Here is a 22,916-nt window from a genome sequence, read left to right as displayed (position 1 = left end):
CCAAGTCAAGCGCCATGGCTTCTTTCCTGGGTGCTCAGCGTTTTGCGGCTTACAGTGCGCATCGTTTTCCTGGCTCTGGCACTCAGATCCATACTATTCTGTAAACTAAGGCGGCGATGCCCAAAAATTGGAAGCAATTACTCTAGGATATCAAAAGATTGACGCAAGCCATGAAACCTCCGCGCGGAGAGAGCCGCGCCCAAGGCCGCGGGGAGCCAGCACGTGTGCGCAGCTCCGCCCACTTTTGGCGAAGCACCTAGGCCTGGCCCCTCCCGCGACCTGTAGCGCGGCGGAGCAAGCGCAGAAGGTTGGGCGGGCTGCGCGTCGCCATGGAGCCCGACGGGACCTACGAACCGGGCTTCGTGGGTATTCGCTTCTGCCAGGAATGGTGAGGCGGAGGGAGCGGGTGATTAAAAGGGGGCGAGGAATGGCTCCAGGACTAACCCCTGGCACGTCCCCCTCCCCATAGTAACAACATGCTGTACCCCAAGGAAGACAAGGAGAACCGCATTCTGCTATACGCGGTGAGCGCTCGGGTCTTCCCCGTCCGGTCCACACAAGTGGCCCCGCCCTGCCCCCTGCCTCTGTGACCGGATTCCCTGTTCGCCCCCCGCTGCACCCCAAGTGATCCTGACTCTCCTGCCCATCACCAAAGACAGTCCTGTCGTCATACCCTCCGGGATCACCCTGCCCTCTCCTCCCAGTCTTATCTGGAATCCCGCCATGACTCCCTTATCCCCACACTCGCCCTCTGGCAGTGCCGGAACTGTGATTACCAGCAGGAGGCCGACAACAGCTGCATCTATGTCAACAAGATCACGCACGAAGTGGAGTGAGTGGCGGGCCCTGAGCTGGGGGCGGGGGTGTTGGCTCTGGAGGCTGGGTCGGAGAGTCATTTTGCACCCCCACGTGCCTGCAGCGAACTGACCCAGATTATCGCCGACGTGTCCCAGGACCCCACGTTGCCGCGGACCGAGGACCACCCGTGCCAAAAGTGAGCGCTCAGCTGGTACTGGGGAGGTAAAGTGAGGCTCGTTCTCACTGGGCGAAGGGAGGAGGGAAGGTTGCCAAGCTTCCAGTGACCGAGCTCCCACCCCCTCAGGTGTGGCCATAAGGAGGCTGTGTTCTTCCAGTCGCACAGTGCCCGGGCCGAGGTAAGTGTCACGAGGGCTTCTTAAGTATCTGGGGCTTGTTTGGTCCTTCCCCGGGGCGGGGATATCAATATGGGTGACCCAGCGCTTCTTGGAACTCTGGGCCGGACCCTTACGTATTGGTGAAGTTCTCTTGCCTGTTCTTTTGGGGTGAGGCGCTCCTGGGTCCAAACCCTTCCTAACCATGCATCATTTCTGCCAGGATGCTATGCGCCTGTACTACGTGTGCACAGCCCCACACTGTGGCCACCGCTGGACCGAGTGACCTCCCCTCTCCCCCGAGTGTAATAAACACCAGATTCCATGCGTGAGTTTCCTGTGTTTATTTGCCTCGTGGGGAGGACGCTGGCACACCGTATCAGGCTGCGCGGTGCAGGGCGCGGTGCTGTGCGTAGGTGTCCGGCCGGGAGCTGGTGAAGCCGCAGTCCTCGCACACGTGCAGCTTCTCGCGACGCTCGCGGTAAGCGTAGCTGGCCGGCTGCCCGTGCACCTTAGCAAGGTGAGCTTCCAGGGAGCAGCGCTGCGTAAACGCTTTCCCGCAAGCACTACAGCGGAAGGGCCGGATCCCTGCACAGATGGGCGCAGAGGGGAGGGCTGGACAGAGAGGGCAATGGGCTCTGGACTAAAGCGCCCCTACCCTGCTTTCCAGCCTTGAGCATTTGCGTTCCCTATTCCGAGCTCTTCAGACTCTTCCACCCATGACGCACCATCTGCTACCCTCACCCCGTGCAGACATGGGCCAGACACCTTTGTCCCCACCCTCCCTCACCAGGATGCTCTGTCCCCTGGGGGATGGAGAGGGAGGCCTTCCCTTGCCCTTCGATCTGGAGCCTGAATCGTATAACCGGCATCCGTCTGCACTCTGCATCCCTTGACAGGCCCCTATTTTCCTGCCACCTTACACCCACCCACTGGGGTCCGAGAGACATCATGTCTCGATTCCCCATACCCCACATACACAAACCCCGGACTCTCCACAGCCCAGCACCTCTCTCCATTTCCTTCCATCCCCACCTGGGGCCCAGCAACTTTTCCCTGTCCCTGCCACTGCTCACCAGTGTGAGTCCTCATGTGGCGCTTGAGATCGAAGGCGTCATGAAAGCCCTTGCCACAACAGCGGCACAGGTGGCGGCGCACAGGGCTGTGGCACTTGAGGTGCCTTGTCAGCATGCGCTGCAGAGGGAAGGCCTTAGGGCAGAGCGGGCAGCCCAGCGTCCCTGGGCCCCTGGGAGCAGAGGTCAGGTTGTCCTGTGTGGGCTGCTGGAGGGATGCAAGAGTTATTAGCCCCTCTGGCTGGACCCCACCCACCCTTTGTTACTCTGCAAATGGGTATTTACAGAGTGCCCGGAGCCACCACGGAAGATTAGGAAGGCAGGTGGGAGACAGTGATTAGTGTGTGTACCTGTCACTCTCCAGGGCCTTCCCTCACTATCCCATGGCCCTTACTTTCTCTATACCAATCCCATCTTCTGATGTGACATACACTTTTTTTTTTTTTTTTTTTTTTTAAAGACAGAGTCTTGCTGTGTCTCCCAGGCTGGCGTGCAGTGGTACGATCTCAGCTCACTGCAACCTCTGCCTTCCGGGTTCAAGTGATTCTGATGCTTCAGCCTCCCCATGAGTACACGATTACACGATTATAGGCATGCACCACCATGCCCAGTTAATTTTTGTATTTTTTGTGGAGTTGGGGTTTCACCATGTTGACCAGGCTGGTCTCGAATTCCTGACCTCAAGCAATCCACCTGCCTTGGCCTTGCAAAGTGCTGGGATTACAGGCGTGAGCCACTATGCCCGGTCTACTTTTCTAATTTTACTGGGGTTTTTTTTGTTTGTTTTTGAGATGGAGTCTTGGTCTGTTTCCCAGGCTGGAGTGCAGTGGTGCAATCTCGGCTCACTGCAACCTCTGCCTCCTAGATTCAATTGATTCTCCTGCCTCAGCCTTCTGAGAAGCTGGGATTACAGGCGCGTGCCACCATGCCTGGCTTTTTTTTTTTTTTTTTTTTTTTTTTTTTTTTTTTTTTTTTTGAGACGGAGTCTCGCTCTGTCGCCCAGGCTGGAGTGCAGTGGCGCGATCTCGGCTCACTGCAAGCTCCGCCTCCCGGGTTCACGCCATTCTCCGGCCTCAGCCTCCCGAGTAGCTGGGACTACAGGCGCCCACAACCGCGCCCGGCTAATTTTTTGTATTTTTAGTAGAGACGGGGTTTCACCGTGGTCTCGATCTCCTGACCTTGTGATCCGCCCGCCTCGGCCTCCCAAAGTGCTGGGATTACAGGCGTGAGCCACCGCGCCCGGCTTTTTTTTTTTTTTCTTTAGACAGAATCTCGCTCTGTCACCCAGGCTGGAGTGCAGTGGTGTAATCTCAGTTCACTACAACCGCTGCCTCCCAGGTTCAAGCGATTCTCCTGCCTCGGTCTCCCAAGTAGCTGGGATTACAGGGATGTGCCACCATGTCTGGCTAATTTTTTTTTTTTTTTTTTTTTTTTTTTTTTTGAGACGGAGTCTCGCTCTGCCGCCCAGGCTGGAGTGCAGTGGCCGGATCTCAGCTCACTGCAAGCTCCGCCTCCCGGGTTCACGCCATTCTCCTGATGTCTGGCTAATTTTTGTAATTTTAGTAGAGATGAGGTTTCAACCTGTTGGCCAGGCTGGTCTCGAACTCATGACCTCAAGTGATCCACCCGCTTCGGCCTCCCAAAGTGCTGGAATTACAGGCTGGCTAATTTTATTGTCTATACCTGCAGCCCCCAACCAGAATATAAGCTCCTTAAAATTGTGGATTTTTGTCTTATTCCCGCTGAATATAACGGCCCATCCCTAGAACAGTGCCTGGCTTTCATGAACATACTACATTCCAGCTGGCGCTTTCCTTCCTCCAATGCATGCACAGCTGAAATAGCCCTTATCTCCCATCGCACTCCTGTTGTCCCATGTCCTGACATAAAGCGGTTCATCCACATGTGGGGTTGAATCTTGTTCTGCCCCGCTGGACAGAGAGATCCCTGTGGCTGCCGGCCCTGGTGCCTGGGGTGGGACCTAACGGTAGAGAGCTCACTACTAGGAAAGGAGAGGCATTCCCAACAGAGAGAAGTAGGGGCAGACAGGTCTGGAGGCTGGAGGGCATGTGCAGATGGGCCTGGGGAGCAAGGGACTGTCAGCTTCATTAAGGCTGAGAGCAGGCAGGAGCGAAACAGCTGATTTTGCTGGCCAGCTACACACTCACCGCTGTCCATGGATCCCTGACACTGGACGACTGTTGTGCCGGTGGCCTCCTCAGGCTGCTGCAGTCTGAGGAGAGAAGCCAGATGGTGACGCTTTGCGTCTCTCCTGCCCCTTACCTCCAAGCATGGTGAGGGGCCCACCTGGGATATAGGCATCTCCCCGGAGCTGGTCAGGCAGGTGGCTCCAGTTGGGAGGCTGTGGACGCCGACTCCTGACCAGGAAGGCGCGGGGCATGCCCTCTGGAAGGCTCTCCACACACAGGGGCTGCCTCCACCTGCTGTCAGACCTCAGCCCCAGGATGACTATCCCTGGTGGGAAAGGAGGGGAAGCCGCTGAGGAACCTCATTCTCTTCATGCAAATTTCCTGACTGTCCCTGGGAGTGGACTAAGCTGGCTCGGGTTACTCTTGCCCAGGGACCTGCCCATCTTCTCCCAGGTTTTGGAGGTAACCGTCCAGCTTCCGGGGTGGACAAGCACTAGGACCACCAAGCAGGGCCAGGCAAGGGGAGATGGGCCTGGGGAGCTTTTGGGCATAGGAAGAGGGAACAAGGCTCCAGGGGGGTTGAGTGTCTCCCAGGGGTTGAGGGTCTGTTTGCCAGGCAAATCAGTCACCAGGGGACATCCAGCAGCCTGCCTGGTTATTCAAATCACAGCAGCTGTCTGAGGACACTGAAGGGCCCCTCTGCTGTGATTGCCCTGCTCTGTAGGGTGCAGGGAGGACAGCAGATCTGGATAAATCAGGGCAAAATGAGGATCCAGGCTGTGGCATCCTCAGGCAGGATGCCCCACCTCTCTGATCTTCAGATTCCCAGGGCTAACATTCAGCCAGAAGCACTGTTCAGGTGTAGCAGGCACTAAAATACTAATTTGTTAATAATCTAGACCCTAGTGACTGCCTGGGACAACAATCTCCCTCCCTCCCACAGTCTGGAAAGTAAAAGGGGGTTTCTCTCTTTTTTTTTTTTTTTTTTTTTTTTTTTTTTTGAGATGGAGTTTCACTCTTGTCACCCACGCTGGAGTGCAGTGTGGCACCATCTTGGCTCACTGGAACCTCCACCTCCCGGGTTCAAACGATTCTCCTGCCTCAGCCTCCCGAGTAACTGGGACTACAGGCATGCACCCCCACGCCCGGCTAATTTTTGTATTTTTGGTAGAGACAGAGTTTCACCATGTTGGCCAGGCTGGTCCTGAACTCCTGACCTCAAGTGATCCTCCTGCCTCAGCCTCCCAAAGTGCTGGGATTACAGGCATGAGTCACTGCACCTGGCCCAAAGGGGGGTCTCTTGACACAGCCAGGGGCTCCCAGGACCCTACCCCGGCACACTGGCCAAGCTCTGTTCTACATTTGATTCTTAGCCAAAAGGCCAAGAAGCAATCCAAGCTCTGTCTTTTAAATTTTAATTTTTGAGGCCGGGCGCGGTGGCTCAAGCCTGTAATCCTAGCACTTTGGGAGGCCGAGACGGGCGGATCACGAGGTCAGGAGATCGAGACCATCCTGGCTAACATGGTGAAACGCCGTCTCTACTAAAACATACAAAAAACTAGCCGGGCGAGGTGGCGGGCGCCTGTAGTCCCAGCTACGAGGGAGGCTGAGCCAGGAGAATGGCATGAACCTGGGAGGCGGAGCTTGCAGTGAGCTGAGATCCGGCCACTGCACTCTAGCCTGGGTGACAAAGCAAGACTCCGTCTCAAAAAAAAAAAAAAAAAAAAAAAAAAAAAAAAAATTTTAATTTTTGTTTTCGAGGCGGAGTCTCGCTCTGTTGCCCAGGCTGGAGTGCAGTGGTGCGATCTCCACTCACTGCAGCCTCTGCCTCCTGGGTTCAAGTGATTTCTGCTGCCTCAGCCTCCCAAGTAGTTGGGACTACAGGTGCGCACCACCCGCCCAGCTAATTTTTGTATTTTTAGTAGAGACGGGTTTTAACCATGTTGGCCAGGCTCGTCTCAAACTCCTGACCTCGAGTGATCCACCTGCCTCAGCCTCCCAAAGTGCTGGGATTGCAGGCATGAGCCGCCACACCTGGCCAACTCAACAATTTTCTAAGCTCCAGACCTAGCTTATTGAAAATGATCACGTAAGTCCATGAAGGAGGCACGCCAGTGTCAGCCCAGAATGACCAAGACAGTGAGAGGCAAGTGAGGCAGGGACCCAGCCATGACGGGGTAAAGAGGGGTACCGGGGGACCCGGACAGGCTCCTGATCCAGCCTACCGGAGCAGGGATGGCTTCCTGGATAAGCCCTGAAAGGTTTCAGATGAAAGGGGAGGGTGTGCTAGTCAGAGGGGACATCTGTACAAGGCTTGCTGGTGAGAGTGTTTCTTCATTTCTTTCCATTGCCCAAGAGTCGGTTGTGCCAATTCATTTGGGGAAGCCAGGGTGGCAGTGCTGAGGATCTGCTGGCCACTCATTGCCACTTGCTCTCTGGAGGACCCAGAGCAAGTGACTTCTTATTGAGCCTTGGTTTCTTCATCTGGAAAATGAGACTAAGGAGTCCCCTCTTCCCGGTTTGTATTGAAGATCCAGGTAGCTCACATGGAGACAATGCTTAGCATGGGGCCTGCCATGTGGCAGACATATAAGCAGTGCTTGGTTAGGAAGGCTTTTTTTTTTTTTTTTTTTTTTTTTTTTTTGAGACAGGGCCTTGCTTTGTCACCCAGGCTGGAGTGCAGTGGAGTGAACACAGCTCACTGCAGCCTCGAGCTCCTGGGCTCAAGTGATCCTGCCACATCAACCTCCCAAGTAGCTGGGACTACAGGCATGCATCACCACACCTAGCTAATTTTAAAATTTTTTGTAGAGGCAGAGTCTTGCTGTGTTGCCTAGCGCTGGTCTCAAAATCCTGAGCTCAAACTGTCTGCCTGCCTTGGCCTCCCAAAGTGTTGGGATTACAGGAGTGAGCCACCGCATCCCGCTGAGGAACCCCTCCTATGGGCAAGCATCCAGGCCTCAGTTGGGTCATCTGAAAAATGGGGTTTCAGGTGGTGTCTCCATTTTGCAATTGTTGGCTTTCCTGCAGCCCTGACTGGGATGCCTGGCACAGGCCTGAGAGCTCAGGACCCAGGAGCTGTCCTGATGGTATTGCTATGGGGAGGCCAAGGGTAGATGTGGGGGTACAAGCAGGGGGAGAGTTGCAGTGAAAGATGAACTGTTTTCCTTCCAGGGACCTAGTTCTCCAAGAACCCTCTCAGTCCTGTTCTGCCCTGCTCCGTGGCCTAGGAGGTGGACTGGGAGGCGGGGTCACCTGGGCTTCTATGCAGTCTGGCTTCCAGTAGGATTTGGACAATGGGGTGCCCTGCAGGGGGTGAGTAAAGTCAGGGTGTTGATTCTCACTCCCTCCTGTGTGGGAGTCAGGACCACAGCTCCCTCAGCACTACCCTCTCCCTGGGATTTGCCCTTTTGGGTTCTTGTTCCTTCTGTTTGTACCTTGTGGCCTGGGGGTGGTAACAGTTCCCGTGGTGCCAGTCCTGGGGTTCTGCACCAGTCCCGGTGGTTTCCCAGTCCCTGCTGCTCCTTTGCAAACGATCCCTTGGTTAAACTCTTTGGAATATCCCATCTAAGCATGCTGTCATCTTCCTGCTGGGACCCTGTCAACTCCCAAACCGCATGCACACACACTCCACCACCGGCAATGGCTTCTTAACCAGGTGGTTTGTCCGAGGAGAAAGTATGGTCCTTCCAGGACAGAGGCTGGCATTTGGAAGAGGGAAGTGGCAGACATGCTGGATCCTCTCTGATTACCAGCCCACTTGCCTTTCTTGCTGAGAGAACCTCATTGTTTGAGCCGCAACATGCCCAGGACAGGAGAGATGGTCCAAGCACATCAAAGCAATCTCCATTCCTGTTGCCTGGGACTCATCTGACCCCAGATGAAGACTCCCAGGAAACCCCTGGGAGAGATCTGCATTTCTTTTCTGCTGCCCTAGAGGGCGCCCTGCTCTGTGCCTTTGCTCCTGGTTGGACCAGGCCACCCAGCAGCTGGGACCAATAACTTGGGCCTCTGACCCTCATGGAATTACCCTTCCTTCCAATCTGTATCATAGTAGAGCCTTCCGCTCCAAGGAGTAAACGTCTGGAGCCCAAGCTGGAGGGACGTTGGTTACTCTTGATGTCATTGTGCACCTGGCCTCTTCCTCTCCTGCTGTCACCCTCTGTGAGCCCCCTGCACTCCACCTCTAACCTCAGCCTCCCCATAGCAGTACTATCGGGACAGCTACTAGGTCCTGCGCTTCCAGGCCTGTGCCAGGCCCCCCAGTCAGGGCTGCAGGAAAGCCAACAATTGCAAAATGGAGACACCACCTGAGGGTGTGCTGCTGGGTGCCCCAGCAGCCGTGTTGCAACCATGAGGCCATAAGCTGGAGACTGAAGCTTGCTCACAGAGGATGATAGAGCAGGAAAGGAAGAGGCCAGGTGCATGATGACATCAAGGGTAACCAACATCCCTCCATCTTGGGCCCTGAAAGCCAGGCGTTTACTCCTTGGAGCGGAGGCTTTACTATGATACAGGTTGGAAGGAAGGGTGATTCCATGAGCGACAGAGGCCCGAGGTGGTCTCCTGGGTGTCCGGGGCATAGGGGGCTGGACACCAAGCTTTGCCCAGGGATGTTGGGCAAGGTTTTGGGCAATGGTGGCCGAACTAGGCAGGTGGGCCTGGGCCTAGGCAGGTGGTCCAAGTTCTGGACCACCTGGACTCCCTGAGGCAAGGAGTCATGAGAAATAAGCAACACTGGACATCCCCCCAAACATTAGGAGCAGAGATTTAGAAACAAACCCCAAAAAACAAAACACTGTTCTGGATGTTTCTTGGACTTAAATGTCATGAAGCAACAAGGCCCTGCCTGGTAGGGCCCTGCTTCTCCTCACACCTCATCTCCTGCCCTCCCATTGCTCACTCCATTCGAGCTGTCCTGGCTTTGCCCCTCTTCCTTCCACACAGATCACGTGTGGCTGTCCCTGGGCCCGTGCACTGGCTGTGCTGTCAGCCTGGACATGTTCCTGATATGTCCTCTATCAAGCTTCAGCCCAAATGTCACCTCGGAAAGGCCTTCCCTGACCCTTCACCAGCAATGGATCTCCCCAGCCTACCTAGAATTACGCAGAGCTCTAATTCCTGCATCTGTTTCCCTGTATAGAAGGTAAGTGGCCATGAGGGCAGGTGCAATGCCTGATGTTCCTTCCATTACAGTGCCTGGCACCTGGGTGCGAACTGGCAGGATTTTTTTTTTTTGAGACTTGCTCTGTCACCCAGGCTGGAGTATAATGATGGCGTGATCTCAGCTCACTGCAACCTCTGCCTCCTGGGTTCGAGCGATTCTCCTGCCTCAACCTCCTGAGTAGCTGGGACTACACGTGTGCACCACCACACCCCAGCTAATTTTTGTATTTTTAGTAGAGATGGGGAGATGGGGTTTCGCCACATTGGCCAGACTGATCTCGAACTCCTGACCTCAGGTCATCCGCCCATGTTGGCCTCCCAAAGTGTTTGGATTACAGGCGTAAGCCACTGCGCCCGGCAGAATGTTTTGAACTGCAAGATTGGTCCTGATGTGTGTCATGTCATGGAAACAGAGAACCATGTCCTAGTGTTGAAGGGTCCAGCTCTGCCACCAGGCAAATTTAGGTGAGTCTCAGCTGTGTGAGCCTGGCCGAGCAGGGAAGTGCTCAGAGCATGGTGGGGGAGTGGGGTTTAGGCAAGCCCCTGCTGGCTTCCTTCCTATAGTGACTTGGGACATTGGGAATGTCTGTGTTTACACAAGAGTGGCTTTTTTTTTTTTTTTTTTTTTTTGAGATGTAGTTTTGCTCGTCACCCAGGCTGGAGTACAATGGTGCAATTCTGGCTCACTGCAACCCCCGCCTCCCAGGTTTAAGCGATTCTCCTTGATTCAGCCACCCAAGTAGCCAGGATTACAGGCGCCCGCCACCACACCTGACTAATTTTTGTATTTTTAGTAGAGACGGGGTTTCACCAATTTGGCCAGGCTGGTCTAGAACTCATGACCTCAGGTGATCCACCCACCTCGGCTTCCCAAAGTGCTGGGATTACAGGCGTGAGCCACCGCACACAGCCAAGAGTGGCTTTTTTAGCAGACACTCCATGTGGCCAGATGCCTGCTGCCTGGGGTAGCTGGTACCAGTGCCGGGAGCTCATGGAATGTAGAACTCCTGAAGGGGAAGCAGTTATCGGTCCCAGCTGCTGGTGGCCTGGGCCTGCTGCCAGGATCATACAGTGGGCAAGCCTGCCTGGGTTTCTTGTTTTACTTTGTTTTGTTTAAAGAGACGGAGTTTTGGCCAGGTGCGGTGGCTCACGCCTGTAATCCCAGCACTTTGGGAGGCCAAGGTGGGTATATCACCCAAGGTCAGGAGTTCGAGACCAGTCTGGCCAACATGGCAAAACCCCATCTCTACTAAAAATACAAAAATCAGCTGGGTATGGTGGTGGGCGCCTGTAATCCCAGCTATTTGGGAGGCTGAGGCAGGAGAATCGCTTGAACCTGGGAGGCAGAGTTTGCAGTGAGCCGAGATCACACCACTGCACTCTAGCCTGGGTGACAGAGCAAGATTCCATCTCAAAAACAAAAATAAATAAAGAAATGGGGTTTCACCAAGTTTCCCAGGCTGGTCTCAAACTCCTGGCCTCAAGCGATCCTCCCACCTCAGCCTCCTGAGTAGCCAGGATTGTAAGTGCAGGCCACCATACCCAGCTTGGGCAAGCCTGTTCATGGGTCTTCAGTTTCCCCTGTTGCAGATGGGGACACCACCACCCTGGACCTTGTGGGATCTACTGTGGCCTTGGCCCAGAGGCCCCGAGTTGTGATGTGGCAAAGCATGGGCTGCTGGGCAAGGTAGGCACATGGTGATCACAGCAGCCCCAGTGAGTTCTCAGGCACTGGCAGGGGGCAGGTAAGAGGGAGGGGCTGGCTCCTCCCTGGGGCACAACTGGGCCCCACTGGGTGAGCACCCCACATTGATCTGTGGCAGCTCTGTGGGCAGTGTGGGAGGACTGGCCCTGATCATGGCTGCAGTTCCTGAACTTCTTGGGAATGCTGGTCCCATGCTCTCCACTGACAGACACAAGTCCTCTGGGCATCACCCTCTACCCTCTCTCCCTGCTTCCACCTGAAGAGGGCTTTGTGGATAGGCCCAAACAGACACCAGGAACCATTCCTCCAAGTTGTCAGTTTATTCGCTTAAAATACCTAAGTCCTTAGAAGCAGCAGGGCTGCGGTGGAGGGGCTGCACCCTCAGTGTCCCCGTGCCTTCCTCCGCACAGCCTGCACCAGCAGCTCCGAGTAGTGTTCCAGCAGGGCCTGCAGGTCTGGGCTGGCCAGAGGGCACAGCGTCGGTGGGGAGGGGGGTCCTGGGCTGGGCAGGGTCTGGGCTGGGGCCACACTGGTCCCCACCAAGCATTCGGCCTCCAGCTGACTGTGGATCCACAGGAAAGTGGAGACCAGCTCAGTCCGTGCCTGCTGCTGCCTGGTGTCCACCTGGCCACTGGAGATCAACTGCAAGGGATGCCAGCCTTGTCAGGGGCCAACAAGGCCAGGCGGTCCCAAGAGACCCCTCAACCCTTTCCCGACTCTGGGGTTTGGCTCACCACACGGTAAAGGTCGAGGGCTTCTTGGAAGGTGGTCTGCAGCCTGTGCAAGATGTTCCCCACCCTGTTCAGCTCAAGGGGGGATGGGGGCAGGGCTTCAGCCGGCACCCAGGGCTCACTCCAGCGGGCAGGGCTGCCCTGGAATAGACCGAGTGCACCTGAGGTAGAGAGGAGGCAATAAGCAAGACGAGCTGCATTCCATTGGTGTGAGCTGCCAGGGTGGCTGGGTGGACTCCATGCTGTCCTTCTGTCTGGAACTCTTCTCTGGGTCCCCAAGGCTCCCTCCCCTTCCCTCCCACAGGTCTCTGCTCCAATGCATCCTCCTCCCTGAAGCCTCTTCTCATCCTCTGGTTTGTAATCCAACCCGTCCCCACCCTGCACTCCCTCGCCCTCCTCTGTCCCTCCTGAGCATATGTCACTTCGTGATACATATGACGGGTTCCGTAAAGGTTTAGTCTGGGCATTGCTCCCAATGAAGATGTCAATCCTCTGTTTTGTCTACCACCATGTCCCATGTCCCAGGGTCTAGCACAAAGCCCAACATGTAATGCTTATTAAAGTTAGTGAACGAATAAATGAATGGCACAGTTCCTGTGGGCAGGTCAAGTGTCCATTTTTGAAGCTGAGCCAACTAGCACACAGGATGAACTTAGGGGACAGTCCTTGCTCCAGGGCTGTACTCACTAGAAGTGGGCTCCAGGAGGGAGGCAGTGCCGCCAGGGATGCCAGGCCCGGCCTCTGGAAGCTGGGGGCTACTAGGGTGGGCAGGAAGGCCAGGGGACTCAGGAGCTGGGAGACTTGGGCGAAAGGCAGAGCCATGGAGCCTCAGGGTGCTCTCATCCACGGGGCTAGGGGCTGGGAAGCTCACTGCTGGGATGGTGATGCCAGGCTGGGCATCCACGGGGGGCAGCAGGAGCCCGTTACAGACACTTGACAGGGTCAGTCTCAGGTTGGCCCGGGCCTCGTGGTTGCCCCAGGAATGCAGGGCAGGCTCTTGGCCCTCACTGCCCAAATTGGGTGTTGCTGCAGCGGTGATGGCCTGAAGCTCCTGGCCCAGAGAGGCCAGTTCCCCAACAGACGATGGCCTACGGAGGGGCTGGGCCAGCGTGGCCACGATAGGGCCCTCGCTGTCACCGACAGAGATGCTGCGTGATATCCTAGCATGGGAGCTGGCAGTGGCCTCCATGTAGGAACAGGTGGAGGGGGTGTGGACACCCTGAGCCAGGCCTGGGGTGGACGCAGATGTGGGCGTTGGGAGCTTCCTGTCCATGGGCAGCACGGAGGAGGCAGGGACACAGGACGCCAGGCTTGTAAGGCAGGGGGCTGTAACGAAAGCAGATGGCACTGACTCCCCCACACAGAGCTGACAGCTAGGGCCCCCCGGCCCCACAGCTCGGCTGGACATCCAGCCACTTGCCGAGAAACCCAGGGTTGTCCGTCTGGGACGGGGGCACTCACGTGGTGGGCGCCAGGCCTCCAGCGTCTCTTCAGCCTTCCCCGCAGCGAGGACCTGCAGGCACAGCTCTGAGGTGAGGACAAGACCTCGGGGTTCCCAGCCCCGTGCCCTGAGGGAGGTGGCTCTAATACTCACGTGGGTCCCGTCTGGGGAGGCATAGCCAGTATCTGCTCTGGGCTGGCTTCCAACTTGGTCCATGGGCTTGACCTCTGGAGACTTCACAAGGTGCTGGGTTGCCCGGGGAGGGAGGGTGTGGGTGAACCTGTAGGAAGGAGAGGAGGGGGAATGATTCTCATTCAGCCTGCTCCGGGGCAGTCAAGGAGCCAGAGGGTGGGCTGTGCTTGGCCAGCTTCTACCTGGATGCCTTCTGGAGGCTTGAGAGGAACTGCGTGGAGATGCTCAGGCGTGGGTTGAAGAAGTACTCCTCAGCTTCAGAGGCCTCCACGTCTCCCAGAGCTGTGGGGAAGAGCTCTAGGGGAACATCCCGAGGTGACCCTCATAACCCTTCCCGCCAAGCAGCCCCAGCCCCAGGCCAGCCAACAGCCCAGTGGGGCAATCCCCAGAAACCCTTATGTGCAGACACAGGGTACAAGCAGGGGCAGTGGGCGAGGAGGCATCGTGAGGCTCAGGTCAAGAGTGAAGCAGCAGGCCGGGCACGGTGGCTCACAACTATAATCCCAGCACTTTGGGAGGCCAAGGCGGGTGGGTCACCTGAGGCCAGGAGTTCGAGACCAGTCTGGCCAACATGGTGAAACCTCGTCTCTACTAAAAATACAAAAAATCAGCAAGGCTTGGTGGTGTGCGCCAGTAATCCCAGCTACTCAGGAGGCTGAGGCAGGAGAATCGCTTGAACCGGGGAGTTGGAGGTTGCAGTGAGCTGACATTGCGCCACTGCACTCCAGCCTGGGCAACAGAGTGAGACTCCGTCTCAAAAAAAAAAAAAAAACGGAGCAGGTGTTCTCCACTCACCCTCGCGGCCCTGCTGGGGAGCCGACTCCAGGGACACCAATGCTGTGCCCAGGCTGCACAGATGGCCTTGGCAGGTGCGGGTGAGGCAGGGTCCTACCTCTGCAGGGGGACTCAGTCAGTGTCTCGAAGTGGTGGCGGAGGAACTTCTCCTGCTCCGGAGTCTGGGGTAGGGAGCTGCTGGGGACGCTGGGTCCCTCGGGCAGGGACAGCTCATCTTCTGTGGGACCTGCGCATCCTGACAGGGAAGGAGGGGAGGGACAAGAGGAGCCAACACCATGAGTCACAGCAGACGCCACCTGAAATGGAGAAAGCAGGCCCCACCCATCCCTGCCCTGTTGCCTGCAGGCTGAGAAGCAGGGATCCCCATCTTCCAGGCTCAGTGGGCTCCAAGTGCAGGGCCTGTGCTTAAACACTGTGACTGGCCTTAAGCCAGGCCCGAGCAGCGAGTCCCCTGTGTGTCTGGCCCCTGCTTACCTGGAAAATGGGGTAGCAACGTGGCAAACCGAGGGGCGGGATCAGGAGGCGGAGCTGGGGAGTGGACGGCCGCGAAGCTGCACTCCAAGTCGGCCTCTGATTCCCCCGAGTCTGAAGGAGAGAGCTGGGGTCAGGAGCCCACAGCCTGACCATTCAGGTGAGCCAGGGCCAGGGCTATGCTTCCCTGGGCTCAGTTTCCCCATCTGGAGGAGGGATGATAAAAGCACCCACCCACCATTTTATGAATGAGGGAAGTTCCACATCAAGGAGGTGGCAGAGCTGGGCTCTCAACTGTAGGCAGCTGGGCCCAGAATCCTCAGGCAGCAGCAGGGACCACATGTGTCTTCCTCGACAGACTCTGAGCTTCAGTACTGGGTCAAAGTCACCATCGGTGCCCAGAAAGGGGCCTGGCTGAACGCACAGACTGTCACAGGGTCCCTGCCTTTCCTGCACTCACCCTCAGGCGGGCTCTGGTCCTTTGGGCTGTTGGAGGACACCCTGAGGTAGGAGTCGCCCTGCTGGTCTCCAGGCCTGGCCTCCGCCTCCTTCCCACAATACTGGCTGCAGTGCCAGTGGGGGCAGAGAGGGAACAAGGACTTCAGCTGGAGACTCAATAGCCAGCCCCACCTGGAGCCCCTAGGCACCCGTACCCGCTGCTCCTGCAGGAGCACTGCCTCAGCCTCCCCGCTTCCTCCAAATGTCCCCTCCTTCCCCCAGGTCAGGCCCTCCTGTACCCCACCTGAAACCAAGGAACTAAGGCTGGGCTCCTGCCCCATCCAGGCCACAACTGTCCCCACTCCCACAAGCCCACTGGGAAGGCAAAGAACAGTTCTTCCAGGGTGCAGCTATCAGCTGGGGCTTCCTCCAACTAAAGCTCCCTTGGTAGAAAGGACACCCACCTGTCTGTCCCTGTGACTGTCACTTCTGCCTCCAGAGAGTAGAGGATGAGCTCACTGGCCTCAGATGATTCCCTCTGTTGAGGGAGGAAGGAGGGGTGCCCGCGGCCAGCTTCCTGGGGACTCTCTGACTATGGGGAAGACAGCACAGCCACTCTGAAGCAGCCATGGCTGGGGCCACTGTTACGCCAGGAACCATGGCTGGCTGCTGGAGGCTGTGACCCAGGGCCTGTGCCATGCACTCTGCTCACAACCAGCTTGTCCTGGGCTGCCCCTGCGTTATCAGTCCCTTTATAGATGAGGAAGAGGTGTGGCACCAAAAATAGGAGGTCCAACCCTCTACGTGTCTATTTATATGAAGTTCAATAATAGGAAACCCAGTCCTTGGTTAGAGGTCAGAATACTGGTTATCCTGGTGCAGGGACCTGACTGGGAGGGGCAGAAACCTAGGAGGTGGAACACACTCCAGATTTTACCCAGGGTAGTGGACACATATGAATTACACAGATAGTTCATCAACCTGTATACCTAAAATCTGTGCATGTTACTGGATGTATATTATACCCCAATAAAGATGACAAATTATAGGATAGGATAAAAAGGAATTTTGTTTGGAAAATAGTAGAGTAAGAGCTAAAGTTGCACAGGCACCTCTAAGAGCCCAGGCCCTATGCTTAAGCATGGATTCCTGTAAAAGCCCTCTGGGGCAGAAGAGATTGTTATTACCATTTAAAAGTTTTTTTTTAAAAAAGAAAAGAAAACAAAACAAAAAAATTAAAAAAATATTTTTGTAGAGGTGGGATTTTGCTATGTTGCCCAGGCTGGCCTTGAACTCAAGTGATCGTTAAGTAATCCTCCTGCCTTGGCCTCCCCAAATGCTGGGATTAGAGGTGTTAGTCACTGCCCCTGGCCCGATTATGACTACTTTTTAGATGACTGAAGCCCAGTGAGGTAAGCCTCTTACTCAAGGTCACACAACAGGAATGGGTAGGGTCAGGGCTCCATCTACCCAAATGTCCCCCACTTGGGTACAAGCCTGCTCTAGCATCCAAGCTCTTAACCCCCAAGTGACTCACTTTCCAACGACTCCCTGTCTGCCCTGGGAAGTCTTGCTGTGCAACAGTCCTGGGGCTCACCCTTCTACCCTTCACCACCTCACGTAATCCTCCCTGCCCCCATGGAGTGGGAGTCAGCCTGAGGCGCCAGGCCCTGGGGCTGTCACAGTGCCAGGGCTACAGACCAGGCTGGGGTGGAAGTGCGTACCTCACTCAGCAGGCTGGCCAGGCTTTGTGGCTCCAGTGAATCCAGAATGGAGTTCTCCAGACTCTCGGGCTTCATGGGGGTAAAGTAGCAATCCAGGTCCTGGGCATCCAGGATGGTCTTGAGGGGCTCTTGGCCAGCCCGCTCTGCCCAACGGCCGTGGGGCTGGTAGCTGCGCTTGGCATGGAAGGCCGAGCCATCTGCCACATCATCGTCCCCTAGCTTGAAGGATATGGGACAGTCAGGCACCCGGCTGAGTGCTCACTCACTGCAGGGAGCGCCACAGACATTTCACACAGCCAATCCGGGCTCCTGGCTTTCAATACCATTCAGAAACAACTTCCAGGTACGTATCTCCAGCATGAACCTTTCTCTCTCTTTTTTTTTTTGTTGTTGTTGTTTTTGAGATGAAGTCTTGCTCCGTCTCCTAGGCTGGAGTGCAGTGGTGTGACCTTGGCTCACTGCAACCTCCGCCTCCCAGTTTCAAGCAATTCTCCTGTCTCAGCCTCCAGAGCAGCTGGGATTACAGGTGCCCACCACCACGCCTGGCTAATTTTTCTATTTTTAGTAGAGATGGGGTTTTGCCATTTTGGCCAGGCTGGTCTCAAACTGCTGACCTTAAGTGATCCGCCCTCCTTGGCCCAAAGTGCTGGGATTACAGGCATGAGCCACTGTGCCCAGCCCATTTTGTTGGTTTTTGGTAGAGGTGGACTCTCACTATGTTGCCCAGGCTGGTCTCAAACCCCTGGGCTCAAGCAATCCTGCTTCGGCCTCCCAAAGTGCTGGGAATGCCCAGCTGGGATTCATGAACTTTTCTCTGAAACTTCAGAATTGCACATGCGATTGCTCTACATCTCTGTATGGATGTCTGGTAGGTATTTCAAAGTTAACATGCTGACAACTCAGCTCCTCATTTCTTCCACACAAACCTGCTCCTCCTAAAGCTTCCCCTGTTTCAGTTGTTTTTTCCAGTTGTTCAGGCCCCAACCTTGGGATCATCCTTCATTCACCTCTCTTACTCTGTCTCTTATAATCCACATTGTCTTTCTCTTTTCTTTTTCTTTCTTTTCTTTTTTTTTTTTGATACAGAGTCTCACTCTGTCGCCAGGTTGGAGTGCAGTGGCGCGACGTCGGTTCACTGCAACCTCCGCCTCCTGGGTTCAAGTGATTCTCCTGCCTCAGCCTCCTGAGAAGTTGGGACTACAGGCATGCACCACCATGACCAGCTAATTTTTGTATTTTTAGTAGAGACCGGGTTTTACCATGTCGGCCAGGATGGTCTCAATCTCTTGACCTTGGATTACACCCGCCTCGGCCTCCCAAAGTGCCGGGATTACAGGCATGAGCGACAGCACCGGCCTCTTTTTTTTTTTTTTTAAGAGACAAGGTCTTGCTCTGCTGTCCAAGCTGGAGTGCAGTAGCACAATCGCTGCAGCCTCCAACTCCTGGGCTGAAGCAATCCTCCTGCCTCAGGCCCCTGAGTAGCTGGGACTATGGATGTGCACCACCATGCCTGGCTATTTTTTTTTTTTGAGATGGAGTCTTGCTCTGTTGCCCAGGCTGGAGTGCAGTGGCGTGATCTTGGCTCACTGCAAGCTCCGCCTCCTGGGTTCATGCCATTCTCCTGCCTCAGCCTCCCGAGTAGCTGGGACTACAGGCACCCACTGCCATGCCTGGCTAATTTTTTGTATTTTTAGTAGAGACAGGGTTTCACCGTATTAGCCAGGATGGTCTTGACCTCCTGACCTCATGATCCGCCCGCCTCAGCCTCCCAAAGTGCTAGGATTACAAGTGTGAGCCACCGTGCCCAGCCATGCCTGGCTATTTTTAATTTTTTGTAGAGATGGGGGTCTCATTATGTTGCCTAAGCTGGTCTTGAGCTCCTGGCGTCGTGGCCTTTACATGTATAGGCTGTTATGACTAGAACATTCGTCCCAGTATCTCCCTGTCTCACTTGTTTCAACTCTGATCAAATATCATTTTCCCAATGAGGCCTTTCCTGTTTACTTAAAACTGCCACCCCCCAACACTCCTTATTTTCTCTATTTTTATTTTTTTTATGAGACAAGGTCTTGGCTCTGTTGCCCAGGCTGGAGTGCTGTGGTGCCATCTCAGTTCCCTGCAGCCTCGACTTCCCTGGCCCAAGCAATCTTCCCACTTCAGCCTCCTGAGTAGCCGGGACTACAGGTATGCACCACCACGCTTGGCTAATTTTTAAATTTTTTGTAGAGATGGGGTCTCACTATGTTGCTCAGGCTGGTCTTGAACTCCTGGGCTCAAGCGATCTACCTGCCTTGGCCTCCCAAAGTGCTGGGATCACAGGTGTGAACCACCGTGCTGGGCCCCTGTTCTTATTCTCTTTTTTGAGACAGGATCTCACTCTGTTGCCTAGGCTGGAGTCCAGTGGTGCCATCTCGGTTCCCTACAGCTTCAACCTCCTGGGCTCAAATGATCTTCCCACCTCAGTTTCCTGAGTAGCTGGGACCACAGAGACGCATCAGTGCACCTGGCTGACGTATTTTCCTTCTTGATTCTTTTTTTTTTTTCTTTTGAGACGGAGTCTGGCTCTGTTGCCCAGGCTGGAGTGCAGTGGCCGGATCTCAGCTCACTGCAAGCTCTGCCTCCCGGGTTTACGCCATTCTCCTGCCTCAGCCTCCCGAGTAGCTGGGACTACAGGCGCCCGCCACCTTGCCTGGCTAGTTTTTTGTATGTTTTTTTTTTTTTTTGAGACGGAGTCTCGCTCTGCCGTTCAGGCTGGAGTGCAGTGGCCGGATCTCAGCTCACTGCAAGCTCCGCCTCCCGGGTTGACGCCATTCTCCTGCCTCAGCCTCCCGAGTAGCTGGGACTACAGGCGCCCGCCACCACGCCTGGCTAGTTTTTTGTATTTTTTAGTAGAGATGGGGTTTCACCGTGTTAGTCAGGATGGTCTCGATCTCCTGACCTCGTGATCCGCCCGTCTCGGCCTCCCAAAGTGCTGGGATTACAGGCTTGAGCCACCGCGCCCGGCCGTTTTTTGTATGTTTTAGTAGAGACGGGGTTTCACCAGGTTAGCCAGGATGGTCTCGATCTCCTGACCTCGTGATCCACCCGTCTCGGCCTCCCAAAGTGCTGGGATTACAGGCTTGAGCCACCGCGCCCGGCCTCCTTCTTGATTCTTTTCCCTCCATAGCACTTATCAGCACCTAACATACTACGTCACTTCCTTATTTAATGGGGACACTGTTCCTCACCCACACAGGCAAGTGAGCCTATGAAGGGAGAGGCTTTTGTTTCCCTTGTTCACTGTTGTGTCCCTGACATCCAGAACAATGCCTGGCACAGGGCACTGATCATGAACAAAGAGCTGTCTCACTGAGCCTGGAAGGATGACAGGGCTTCTCCAGAGAAAAGAAGGACATGGAAAGGAAAAAGGGCTTCCAGAAGGCAGAGCCGGGGAGGCGTTTCCTCTGCCAGCCCCTGAGCAACCCTCTCCCTGAAGACTTACCAGCCGCTTTGCCCACAGTGGCAGCTTGCCATTGGTTAGCAGGCATCGAGGATCTGGAGAGAGACACACAGAATCCATGAAAAGAGGACAAACATCCCAACAAACAGGCCACACACATAACCGGGCAGTCCCCAAAGAGGCAACACCACACCCCAGAGGTCAGAAGGCTCAACAGCACCGGCTGTCAGGGAAATGCAAACTTAAACCATGGGACACGGTATTTGACTCACAAGACTGACCGAGGTGACAAAGCTTAATACTACCAAAGGATGGCAGGAAAAGTGTGGGGACAACGGAGAGCCTAATGCAACGCAGGGTGGAGCAGTACCGGGTTTGGAGAACTCTGGGGTTCTCTTTTTTTTTCCTGAGACAGAGTCTCGCTCTGTCACCCAGGCTGGAGTGTGGTGGCGCGATCTCAGCTCACTGGAAGCTCCGCCTCCTGGGTTCATGCCATTCTCCTGCCGCAGCCTCCCAAGTAGCTGGGACTACAGGCGCCCACCACCATGCCCGGCTATTTTTTTTTTTTTTTCTTGAGACGGAGTCTTGCTCTGTCACCCAGGCTGGAGTACAGTGGCATGCTCTCGGCTCACTGCAAGCTCCGCCTCCTGTTCATGCCATTCTCCTGCCTCAGCCTCTCGAGTAGCTGGGACTACAGGCATCCGCCACCACACCTGGCTAATTTTTTGTATTTTCAGTAGAGACGGGGTTTCACCATGTTAGCCAGGATGGTCTCGATCTCCTGACCTTGTGATCCGCCCACCTCAGCCTCCCAAAGTGCTAGGATTACAGGCATGTGCCATTGCACCTGGCTGGGGTTCTCTTTTAAAATAAAGGCCAGGCATACTGACTCAAGCCTGTAATCCCAGCACTTTGAGAGGTTGAGGTGGGAGGATACTTGAGGCCAGGAGTTCAAGACCAGCCTGGGCAACACAGTGAGACCTTTTCTCTACACACACCATGCCCAACACACACATATTTAGTTGGGTGTGGTAGGTTGAGCCTGTGGTCCCAGCGACTCACAGGCTGAGGAGGGAAAATTGCTTGAGCCCAGGAGGTCAAGGCTACAGTGAGCCATGATCGTGCTATTGCACTCCAACCTGGGCAACAAAAAAAGTGAAATAAAATAATAAAACAACTTTATAAAAGTAAAAATAACCCCCGGATCCAGCGGTGCTACTCCTCAGACTCTGTCCTGGAGAAATCCTCACATTTCGAGGAGGCCTAGGAGTGGTCTCCATCTCCATAGCCTCATTAAGAGTGATGTGAAATCAAGAAACCTAAATGGCCACCTGCAGGGGAATAACTTAAAATTTCGGAGGCCTCTGCTTTGTATTCACCAATATTCAGGTAGATGAGAGACTGTGCAGAGGAAAAAGATTTCGGACAATATCCGCAACAGAATTCAATTTATTTTTACTTATTCATTTATTTTTTGAGACGGAGTCTTGCTTTGTCACCCAGGCTGGAGTGCAGTGGCACAATCTCAGCTCACTGCAACCTCCACTTCCCAGGTTCAATAATTCTCCTGTCTCAGTTTCCCAAGTAGCTGGGATTACTGGCGCACGCCATCACGCCCAGCTAATTTTTGTATTTTAAGCGGAGACGGGGTTTCACCATATTGGCCAGGCTGGTCTCGAACTCCTGACCTCAGGTGATCCACCTGCCTTGGCCTCCCAGGGTGCTGGGATTACAGGCGTGAGTCACCGCACCCAGCCTCAAATACATTTTTGATGCCTGATCAGGTGGTGTGAGTGGATGAAGCTGACTACAGTCTGCCCTCAGAAGTGATCACATGCTCAGATGTGGACAGCTACAGCAATTGGCTCAGAAGTGGGTACACCAGTCATATCGGGAACATGAGTCACACAACCCTAAGACTCTGCTTGAGCTACTATAGGAAAGAGGTGTTCTATTCTCTATGGAGTTTTATAAGCCTGTAGTTGCTGGGGGTATCTTTTCCCCTAGTAAAGGAAGAGTCTGTCCGTCAGCAAAGCCAACATGAAGAAAAGCAGAGCCAAAAGATACAAAAAAAAAAGCTTCCTTTTATCATCTGTCTATCTGGATCCAGCCATGCTGAAAGCTAATCCTCTCCAATTTTCAGGCACCAAAAATTCTCTTCCTGACTTAAGCCTGGTTGCTTTTATACTAAAGAGTCTTGACTGATATGATTATTGAGTTTCTTTCTTTTTCTACAGACAGGGTCTCACTCTATTGTTCAGGCTGGAGTGCAGTGGTGTGATCATAGCTCACTATAACCTGGAATTCCTGGGCTCAAGCAATCTTCCTGCCTCAGCCTTCCAGGTAGCTGGCAATATAGGTGTGCACCACCAGGCCCAGCTAATTTTTTTCTTTTTGTAGGAACAGGGTCTTGGTATGTGCCAGGCTGATCTCAAACTCCTGGCCTCAAGTGATCCTCCTG

General features: G+C 54.8%; 5 protein-coding genes across 23 annotated transcripts in view; 2 read left to right on the top strand and 3 right to left on the bottom strand.

Annotated features, from left to right (window-relative positions):
- Window positions 1-22,916, bottom strand: part of TBCB (tubulin folding cofactor B) — a 188,056-nt gene that overhangs the window by 11,742 nt on the left and 153,398 nt on the right. The window lies entirely within an intron of this gene.
- LOC126942129 (60S ribosomal protein L37-like) overlaps window positions 1-22,916 on the top strand; it is a 303,593-nt gene that overhangs the window by 265,557 nt on the left and 15,120 nt on the right. Inside the window, exon 1 of one of the 12 annotated variants that reach the window (XM_050769372.1) lies at window positions 14,270-14,273. The exons of the other annotated variants lie outside the window; for them this stretch is intronic. The gene's annotated coding sequence lies outside the window, so the exon portion shown is untranslated. Of the gene's footprint in view, window positions 1-14,269; window positions 14,274-22,916 lie in introns of those variants that run through there. 12 annotated transcript variants of the gene reach the window in all.
- On the top strand, window positions 282-1,462 carry POLR2I (RNA polymerase II subunit I). Of its 3 annotated transcripts, none has more exons than XM_050769339.1 (6): window positions 282-388; window positions 470-524; window positions 759-832; window positions 920-994; window positions 1,103-1,154; window positions 1,354-1,462. In XM_050769339.1, exons 1-6 carry the CDS (start codon window positions 330-332, stop codon window positions 1,414-1,416), a joined length of 378 nt encoding a protein of 125 aa, XP_050625296.1. In that variant the 5' UTR covers window positions 282-329; the 3' UTR covers window positions 1,417-1,462. The 3 variants fall into 3 exon arrangements, with proteins under 3 accessions (XP_050625296.1, XP_050625295.1, XP_050625297.1); XM_050769338.1 differs by having other exon boundaries at window positions 705-832; XM_050769340.1 differs by having other exon boundaries at window positions 282-524; window positions 705-832.
- On the bottom strand, window positions 1,460-4,648 carry OVOL3 (ovo like zinc finger 3). Its single transcript, XM_050769400.1, is given in 4 exon segments — window positions 1,460-1,718; window positions 2,207-2,411; window positions 4,372-4,464; window positions 4,467-4,648. Coding segments are annotated over 4 exon segments (645 nt in total). The 5' UTR covers window positions 4,605-4,648; the 3' UTR covers window positions 1,460-1,509.
- WDR62 (WD repeat domain 62) overlaps window positions 11,526-22,916 on the bottom strand; it is a 50,752-nt gene continuing 39,361 nt past the window's right edge. For both annotated transcript variants that reach the window (XM_050768882.1, XM_050768881.1), the window contains exons 21-32: window positions 20,498-20,550; window positions 17,017-17,235; window positions 15,757-15,884; window positions 15,315-15,418; window positions 14,858-14,968; window positions 14,481-14,618; window positions 13,771-13,885; window positions 13,550-13,676; window positions 13,417-13,468; window positions 12,643-13,281; window positions 11,959-12,116; window positions 11,526-11,866 (exon numbers count right to left, since the gene is read on the bottom strand). In XM_050768882.1, the coding sequence (XP_050624839.1) occupies window positions 11,606-11,866; window positions 11,959-12,116; window positions 12,643-13,281; window positions 13,417-13,468; window positions 13,550-13,676; window positions 13,771-13,885; window positions 14,481-14,618; window positions 14,858-14,968; window positions 15,315-15,418; window positions 15,757-15,884; window positions 17,017-17,235; window positions 20,498-20,550 (2,105 nt within the window). In that variant the 3' untranslated portion in view covers window positions 11,526-11,605. The remainder of the gene's footprint in view (window positions 11,867-11,958; window positions 12,117-12,642; window positions 13,282-13,416; window positions 13,469-13,549; window positions 13,677-13,770; window positions 13,886-14,480; window positions 14,619-14,857; window positions 14,969-15,314; window positions 15,419-15,756; window positions 15,885-17,016; window positions 17,236-20,497; window positions 20,551-22,916) is intronic.

Source organism: Macaca thibetana, chromosome 19 (assembly GCF_024542745.1).
Source record: "Macaca thibetana thibetana isolate TM-01 chromosome 19, ASM2454274v1, whole genome shotgun sequence".
Lineage (NCBI taxonomy): Eukaryota > Metazoa > Chordata > Mammalia > Primates > Cercopithecidae > Macaca > Macaca thibetana.
This window is presented reverse-complemented; position numbering and strand designations above follow the sequence as displayed.